The 9,498-nt window shown below is 37.8% G+C and overlaps 1 protein-coding gene across 1 annotated transcript; it reads right to left on the bottom strand.

Moving 5' to 3' along the window:
• Positions 1–1,946: 1,946 nt before the first annotated feature.
• On the bottom strand, positions 1,947–6,035 carry LOC132068244 (putative late blight resistance protein homolog R1A-3). Its single transcript, XM_059461768.1, is given in 3 exon segments — positions 1,947–2,211; positions 2,304–4,314; positions 4,316–6,035. Coding segments are annotated over 2 exon segments (3,552 nt in total). The 5' UTR covers positions 5,912–6,035; the 3' UTR covers positions 1,947–2,211; positions 2,304–2,358.
• Positions 6,036–9,498: the final 3,463 nt, after the last annotated feature.

Consider the following 9,498-nt stretch of genomic DNA (forward strand, 5'->3'; position numbering starts at 1 on the left):
GATTCTAGCATTTCCCTATTTTGGTCTGTTTAATCTGCTTTGCATCTGTATTTATTTATTCCCGATATGCCAGTTTACTGCTCTAAAGTTAAAATTCCCAGAGTTCTTGCCCTCACTGTTGTTAGAATGTGAAATTAGCATCTGCTAGTTTTTATGTAAGCTGTACCGAAGAATACAGCTGAAACATGAGTCAAAACTTTTAGGGCTATCAAATACATTCACCCATAAATGCAAACATAATGAGCGATAGATCTTACAAATGTGGAAGATGCATCAGTTACTAAATTTGTAAAATAAATACTACTATGATTTATTGACAGGAAAAAAGAAGAAAATTAACCATCTCATTTCAGTGCAGGTTGAAAATGTAAAATAGAAACTATCTCCAACAATAAATGACAAAATTCTTCCCATCCAAGCCTTGATGGACGGAGTTAGGTGGTGCCAGCATTACCCAGAAACTTAATGAGACGCGCCTGCCTGGCTGGGACGCAACGGTTATAAAAAACAAACTAACATTTTGCATCTGTAGATGGGATAAAGTAGAAAGGCGTGGTGAATTGTAAGGTTGGAAAAACAGATGGATGTTATAATGCTTTAACTTTATGTGGGTCTTACACACCATTTTCTATGAACATCAGATCTGAGAAACCTCTTTCAGAATTCGGGAGAAATGATTATTTGGCCCTTTATAATTTTTTTTTTTTTTTTTTTAGTTTTATAACCCTGTTATAAGAGATCTTCATTTTTTACACATAATTTATACATAAGAGATCTAAAAAAAAAAAAAAGCATATAAGAGATCGGAAAAAATCGTTTTTTTCTATTATATTGTAAGAGAAGCAAAAATCTTATTTCCTCATAATTCCACATTTAAAAGAGCATTTAAATGAAAGCACACTCTCTGATCCGTTATACTAATAAAGAGCACAAGTTTAAGTCATTACAAAATTCATTCAGAATTCCATATTTAAAAGAGCATTTAAATGAAAGCACACTCTCTGATCCATTAAACTAATAATAATAAAGAGCACAAGTTTAAGTCATTACAAAATTCATCCTTAAAATCCTTTCATGGTTTGATTTAAGATAAGAAGCCACATACAGATAGATAACCAGGAAATATCCATATTATTGATATTTCACAAGAGCTGCTGATGTAGGTGCTGCCAAAGCAAGCAGAGACTCAGGGGCGGAGCTACATTGGAGGAAGGGTGGTTAGCTAAACCCTTAGGCGGAAAATTATACCATATATATAGGTTAAATTTGAACACCCATGGTCAAACTAAGAAGCACGGCCCAGTGGCAAAGGGTGTTCAAAGTGTTCTTAGAGTCTCGTGTTATGAAGCATTTATTTGTATCTACTTTTTAGAAGAAAAAACTTGGACCAAATTTACTTTAAAATTCTCTCGTTTATTTGTTACAAGAGAACTTACATTTATTGCTTTAGCCCATCTCCCTAACAATAACTGATAAATAAAACTTATTTTTTGAGCACCATACCAAACGTCTTTGACATTTTCTTCCTAATTAAATAAGAATAATATCTAGAAGTTATATTATAAGAATATTTCAAAAGATAAAACCTCGCTAAATTTTCATCGATAATTGGGTTAATGCCTCACTTTAGTTTTGATTTATACAATTGTTACTTTTGTTACAAATATATCTGAATTATGTTTTCACTTGTAAAATTTCATTTGTTAAGTTTTTTTACTTTAGTTTAGATTTTATCCAATTTAAGTTTTATTACAGGTATCTTCATGATTTTTTAAATATCTTTTAGTCTAAAAAAACGTGTGCACCCACTCAATTTTCACGCACACATCCATCGATTTTCTTTTTACTTCTTCAAAGATTGAACACCCTTGACGAAAGTCTTGGCTCCGTCGCATAGTTAAACCGCAAGAAAGGAACCGCACCGCGAGATGTAGAACAAATTTGGAACATAAACGATACTTGTCTTTTAGGATAATTCTGCTGTCTATAAGCACGGTCACTCGCCAGAAAAAAAAGAAAAAAAAAAAGGAGAGAAAAAAAACAAAGAAAACTTGAACAGAAGTCCTACTGGGAAAATAGAGCATAACCACAAGGGAACAGAAAAATGGAAAAGAAACAGCTGGAAAGAAGAGATATAACAGTCTGAGGATCGGTCCATCATTTGAAGCTTCTATAGGTTGATATGCTGACCAACCTTCCTTTATATGCGCTCTGCAAAGAAGATTGTACACACATCTAAGTACTTCGAAAAAAAAAAATACTATAAAAGGAACTTAATGCACGACAGAAGTTAAGATACTCACAGAGATTTGCCTGGAGATAAGGACCTAAGGTGACCCCATTTCGCGCACCAACTCACTAGTAGATAATTACCTCCAACCCGTCAACTCCCGTCAATTCTTCAACATATTGCTTAATCTTGAGGGCTGACTCTTCAAGTTGAGGGCTACCATGCAGTGTGATAAACTTCAGTGAATAAATATCCCCAAATGCAGGCGGGATCTCAATAAGCTGATTACATAATTTTATTTGTAATTCCTCGAGCACAGGAAAGGATTCCTCTCCGCCCACCCATTTAGAAAAAGACACCCTATCCAATTCTAGGAATTTGAGATTCGGGAAGGCGCCTTCTTCATCCATGTTCCATACACCCCCCTGGAAGATTCCTTCAAAGAGACTCAGGTTTTCAAGGTTGGGTAGGCTCCCAATTCTTGACAGTGAGTCAGATGTCAGATTAAACCTCGTCAACTTCAATGTTTCTAATCTCGAAGAAAAATGAAAATCACAATGATGATGTGTATGTTTTCTGGGCCAAGCGCAACAAAAAGTTGCGGAAACTTCTTCAAGTTCATTAAGGAAATGCATTCTTGGAAAACAGATCTGATCTGCTGAACAAGGCCATGGTTCTCTAATACTGAATGTAAGGCTTCGAAGATTCGGAAACCTTTTGAAAATATACTCCGTGTCTTCCAAACTGAAAAGGTTGAGCCCATACAATATTCTCAAATTCTCTAACTTCCAGTCCTCTGCTAACACTGTTGGTTCATCAATGTATGGATCAGAGAGAGAACAATTATCCATGCTAATATGTCGCAGCTTTGTAAGACTCCAAATTCTAGGTGATAGTACCATCCTTGATCGCCGGTTAACCACCACCAGAGTTTCTAAATTCCAGAGGTTTGAAAATGACGGAGGGAGAGCTTTTGCCGTTGTCTGAATCTTTAAGCACCTCAAATGAACAAGCATGCCTATTTCATTCAGCAAAGAATCTGTCAGTCTTATTTTGTGCAGCTCTAACCTTTTAAGAAGCCTCAAGTGCCTTAAGTGACAGTTACAGGGAAGATGATTGAGCTTCTCATATTGTACATCATAAACCTTCAAAGTGAGGAGGTGTTTAACATAAGGATTTTTCTTTTCTGGATTCAATATGACAGAATTTTCATCCAAAAGAATGGTCATTCCATGCTGGGTCAGATCTGAAGAAGTCGGAGCACTTGAACTTATGAAATCAAACAACTTTTGCTTTCTAGCTTCTAACAAACAAAAGTCATGCACAAGATCATGAATTCTATAAGTAGGGTCCCTGACACCTCTCACTTTTACCAAGCTACTGGAAATTAATCCATCCAAATAACCTTTTATTACTTCTTCCACACTCTTCAGCCCATTCTGCTTCACTACTCCTTCAGCACACCATATATATTCTAATGCAGAGATCTTAAAATCTTTGTCCTTTGGATAGCTTGCAAGGTAAAGCAAGCACAACTTCCAGTGATCTGGTAATTGGTCATAACTTGATTGTATCTCCTTCATCAGATCCTCTTCATTCTCAAAAATAAAAGATTTGAATTTATGTAGAACTTCAAGCCACGAATCCTTTTCCTTTTCCCTCCTCGCAAGGACTCTACTGATCCGCTCGAGTACCAAAGGAAGCCCTTCACCCTTTAAGGCTAGTTCTTTTCCAACATCCTTTAGTTCATCAGGGCAGCATTCTTCCCCGAACACTCTCTTCTCTATTAACTCCCAACTTTCTTCTACTGTTAGCAGTCTAAGGTAAAGAGGATAACTATGTAGTTTTCCATGCAAAGCTATTTCCTTTGTTTGACTTGTTAAAACAATTCTACTTCTGTTCCTAACGTCAGGAAAAGGTCTTGTAAGATCATCCCACATTTCAGTACTCCTCATGTCATCCAAGACGATAAGGTATCTCTTTCCAAACAGGCATTTTCGGAGCTTATCAACGTTAAAATCCTTGCTGAACCCTGCATCCGAACCAGTGACTACATTATAAATTTTCTGGAGCATCTTTTTTCGAGTCATATTCTTTGCCGACTGTGCACCATGCACGAATGTCGAAATGACTAGCAACTGATTCATCCTGGTATACTTTGTGTGCTAGAGTAGTTTTACCAGAACCTGGCATGCCAATGATTGAAATGACATCCAGCATAGCTGGTCCGCTGGTGAGTTGCCGAATTATCAACTGTGTCTCCGCCTCAAAACCTATAATTATTTGACCAGCTGTTGATGACTCGCTAATTTTAACTGGCTTGTCGGGAGAGTTTACAACGTCGCCCCAATTCTCGGAGGTTTTCTTTGTTACCTCTTTTTTGATAAGCTTGACCTTTTCTACGGTATCAGGAAGTAAGAAGATAAGCTGTAAGAGACCATGATCTCTGACAAGAATTGAATTAATGGCATGTTGCGCCTCATATGCCACATCTAGAACACGTGTCCAGAGATCTCTATACATTTTTTGCTGCTCAACATTCCAGAAGAGTGATCCTATGAATTCTAGGTCTTTTTTCACCAGTCTAATTTCTTCCTTTATTAAAGCAACTGAGTAAGCATTGGAGTTGAGCAAGTCATTCAAGTTAATGAGTAGAATTGTCATGAAGAGTGATCCATCACTCATGGGGAAACAAAGTTCAAATCGGTCTGGGGCTTTCAAGTAAACATGTTTTAGATCTCTCTTTAGGAGTTCAATGTTTTCTGGCAAGTCTAGAGTTGCATAGGTTGTTTCACTAGTATTCACTTCACTCCTTGATTTATTCTCTTCTAAGTTGCAAACAAGGACGGACACCTCCCTGGTAAGTGCTCCAACACGTGCCAACAGATCAAACAATTTGTCATGATGCACAAATTCATTGGGCACATCAGTAAGAATAATCAATAGGAACTCTATCATGACATGAATGTTTCGAGTTGAAGTGCTAGGAATAATAGCATTAACCAGGTGCTCTTGTAGATGAATCAGATATTCTCTTAAAATGTCCGGGGAGGCTTCAAGGAGCTGCTTAATGAAATGTCCAACTTCTGCTACCTTTGAAGCTTTCAAATTTTTAAAACATATGTACATAACCTCCAGTTTAACAGGAATAATCTTCACAAGTAGATGAGCCAGCATGGAGTTGACTTGAGGGACTTCAAGTTGATCAGCCAAAAGGACAAAACAGAAGCGTCCTACTCTCTCAGCCATAAGTTGAAACTGGGGCAAGACATATTCAACTATCTCTTGCTCAATGAAACCATTTGCTTTCAACCCATGGAAATATCTAATATTGCCACACACATGCTGAATTACCTCGTATTGAGTCATCAACGGGAAAATCAACTTAGCACAACACTTGGGAAGATCACGGAGATTCACCAGGAGCGAGTCAAAAAGTTCAAACAACTGCTCCTCAGTCATGGTGGCACTTGATTTAGAATCAAGTTGTGAGCTTATACAACTTTTGATATTTTCCAGGACGCGAGGAATGACATTATCCATATCATACTTAACCAGTAAGTCATCTCCAATCTGATGGAAAACTGATTGAAACAGATCATCCACATATTGTGCTTTGCGAGACATTTCGGCATTAAAACCATCCAAATTGGAATAACAAAGCTGCAGAAACATCGACATAAACGTCAGCTCCAATTTCAGCTTTTCAATTTCATCCCTGTCAAGAGGAATTTGATCTTCTTCATTCTTTAACCTTTCTATGAAATCCAGAAATTTGAGAATGTCGTTGCGAAGTCCATAAGATGAGACCTGCCAAAAAACCAAATGTACTATCAAATTTCCAAAGCTGCATATTTATCTGACAAATTTTACTGTATAGTCTAGACAGGCAACTAATAAGTTTGTACAGAGCTTGCTTCAAAATTTCCAACAACGCAAGCATGCTAAAGAAAGATGATTTACTTCATACATGATCTTAGCATCTGAGTAAGTTGTTATTACTCTAAACAAGGGTGAACCAAGTTCAACGGCCGAAGAAAAAACTATGAGAGTGGCAAATTTATATTTGTGAAACCTTCCATAATCGAGTTTTTATTGATCTATCCATGCCACAATCTAGATAGTTAATACGTGCATTGAAAAAACTTTTATCCTCTTTGATAGATAATTTTACAGGCTATGCCCTAAAGGACGAATGATTTAGCAAATAATCTTAAACCATCTTATTTAAGCCTTTTTCCATTTAACCTTTTCATAGAGATTAAAGCAAGAATTGTACCCTGAAAGGAAGAGATAGCCGCCAAAGGGGGCAGTAGCGAATCCCTCATGAAACCGAAACATGACCTTAAAATGGACTTGGGATGAAAATCGAACTTAGTGTCAGGTTCGAAGATCTAGTGCGATAGCGGCAGCTCAAGGATCAAGTCAATAAGCATTGGCTTTAGGCCCCAAAATCTTGAAGCCCCAAAACAATTAGTAGTTAGTTTTAACTTAAATTTTCTTCAAAAAACATTGGAAATATAGAGGAAACGAAAGTATAAAATCTTTGTAAGAAAAGGAAAGAAGTATGCCAACTTTCTAATTGATGGTAACCGAAAAGGACAACACAAAAAGGGATTCGTGAACATAATAAGCCCTTACATGTTATACATATTTAATTTGCATACACGTTTCTCTATTTTTTAAGCCATGGCTTCCTAATTCCTATTTGTACTTATGACCGTTTTCTCTCCATATACTTTTACATATTCTGCAAAACAAAGTGTATTGAAAAACTAGAAGTGTAAAAAATGGAGATGTGTATATTAAAAATCTAGAAAAATAAATTTTTAAATAAAAATAAATATGAAATTTTATTTAAAAATTTAAGACCTCTTACTAAAATTTGGCTTTAATTCATCAACTATATTGAGCCGCTCGCATCACTAGGGCTGCTATCCCAGAAGAGCATGCCTGGCTAAGGTAGTGAAAGGGATGTGGTGACACCAAGCTCAACCACAATGTAGCCAAGGATGGCAAGCAGTCTTTTGGGTCCAAAACCACAAGTTGGATCGCAAGAGGTCACCAACGCCTAGATTAAAATAGCATGGACCTCAATTGCAACACATGTACCGCGGTCATGATTGAGCTTCATTCAGCACCAGATCTATATAAACCTCAAGAACGAAATATAACAATTAAGGTCTCTGATAAGTCTACTAACAGACATCAAATTATAGGCCAACTTTGGTAGACTTAATGTAGATAACGGGGTAATAGAGGATGTTGGTTTAACAGTATCAGATCCCAAAATGTTACAGGTTGAGCCATCAGCTACCGCACAGGAGAGAATGCTTTGTGTGATCGAAAGCTAGAAAAAATATATTAGGATTACCTGTCATGTGATCTATGGCATCTGAATCAGTTACCCATTTGTTCGAAGAGGAGATAAAACATGGTTCTCTGACTCAACAGGGGTAGTAACTTAAGTGGATTTCTTAAGTGATTCTCGATATTGAGAGAATTTTGCGAACTCATCTGCTGAAACCAGAACCAATCTATCAGATAATGGACTAGAAGCAGCAACAACTTCAGGTCTTTGAGTCCGATCAGTCATTTTTTTCATGGAGAAACCAGTAAATTTCCACTAATATTCAGTCAACAAATGGACTAACAAGAGCAATAATAGATGTTCGCACTTCAGCCACACTAACAGATAATAAACAGATAAATCAAGAGTAGAAATGCTCTGATTGTCAAAATAGGGTCCAAGATTTACTTCTGGATTATCTGAAATCCAATTCATCCAAAAAATTCCCAAAGAAAATACTCAATTCTCCAAACAATGTTACTTGATACACCAAAGTCGAATATCAGATTCCAAACAATAGCAGCGAGACAAAGAACAAAGGAATCCAGCGACAAACAAGCAACCCACCCAAGACTCTCCTCAATTTCCAGTTGTGAGAGGTAAAATACCAGTGACTAAGAACAGGTGAGCAAAATCTAGAAAACAGAGGGAAGACAGATCGAAAAGATAGAACCTGGACCCAAGTCTTTCAGACAAATTAATACGAGATCCTGGTCGAAAACGCCGAGGCAAGGACAGAGCAGGAAATGGAATCAATTTCTGAATGGAAAGGTTACAAAAAAATATTCTTTGGGATGCGGCGGATGGGGCAAAGAAGTTTCACTCAGTTCGTTGGGAGACATGACATCTCTTAAACGGTGGGGAGGACTCGGGGTTAAGGACTTGAAGGTCATTAAAAAGTACTTTTGGGTAAATGGTTGTGTAGATTTGTGGTGGAGGGAGAAGCTTTATGGAGGGGGTGATAGCGGATAAATATGGAGAAATGGAACGGGGGTGGAGAACAAATGTGATCACTATGACTTTCAGGTGTGGTGTGGTGGAATATAATGTGGGATGCCTTTAATGATAACATGCTTTTAAGGTTGGTGATGGGAGTAGAGTTTAGTTTTTGGGGGCAAAAGTGGCGTGGAGGTTTGGTGCTTAAGGGAGATTTCCCCGTATTGTATAGATTCTCTTGCCAAAGGGAATTGAGCAAAAGTGGCGTGGAGGTTTGGTGCTTAAGGGAGATTTCCCCGTATTGTATAGATTCTCTTGCCAAAGGGAATTGTCTGCTCAACAAGTAAGGGGGACACAAGGGGATGGGACTTTTGGGATTTGAGGATTAGGAGGAATTTTTAGGATTGGGAGGTGACCGAGTTAGAGTCTGCTAGATTTACTTCAAAAGCAATGCGAGCCAGTCGACAGACCTGAGGCTTTGTGTTGGGAGCTGGGGAATAACAAATTGTTCTCAGTTAAGTCCTATGAGAAGCTTGTGGTTAGGGCAGAGGATAGTTTTCCATCTGTCTCGGTCTCGATACCTAAGGTACCGAGGAAGGTGTGTTTCTTCACGTGGTTAGCTACTAGAGGGGTGATTTTGACAGCGGAAAATCTAAGGAAATGAAAGGTTGTCTGCATAAGCTGGTGTTTCCTTTGCAACGAGGCGGGTGAGGACGTGGACTATTTTCTGTTTCATCGCAAATTAGCGACGAGGCTATGGGAGGATATCATTAGATGGTTTGACGTTTCTTGGGAAATACCAAGATCCGTGAAGGAGTTGATGTTCAGTTGGAAGAGTGGAACTAGGAGAAGAAGGCACAAGGCTTAGAATGTTACTCCTCTTGCTTTAATGTGATCATCTGGAAAAAAAGAAATAGGAGAGTTTTCGAAGAAAGTGGAGATGAGCTTTGATCAATTAAGGAGTAATCTCTGATCCCTTATT

The sequence above is a fragment of the Lycium ferocissimum genome, chromosome 8 (assembly GCF_029784015.1).
Source record: "Lycium ferocissimum isolate CSIRO_LF1 chromosome 8, AGI_CSIRO_Lferr_CH_V1, whole genome shotgun sequence".
NCBI classification, from domain to species: domain Eukaryota; kingdom Viridiplantae; phylum Streptophyta; class Magnoliopsida; order Solanales; family Solanaceae; genus Lycium; species Lycium ferocissimum.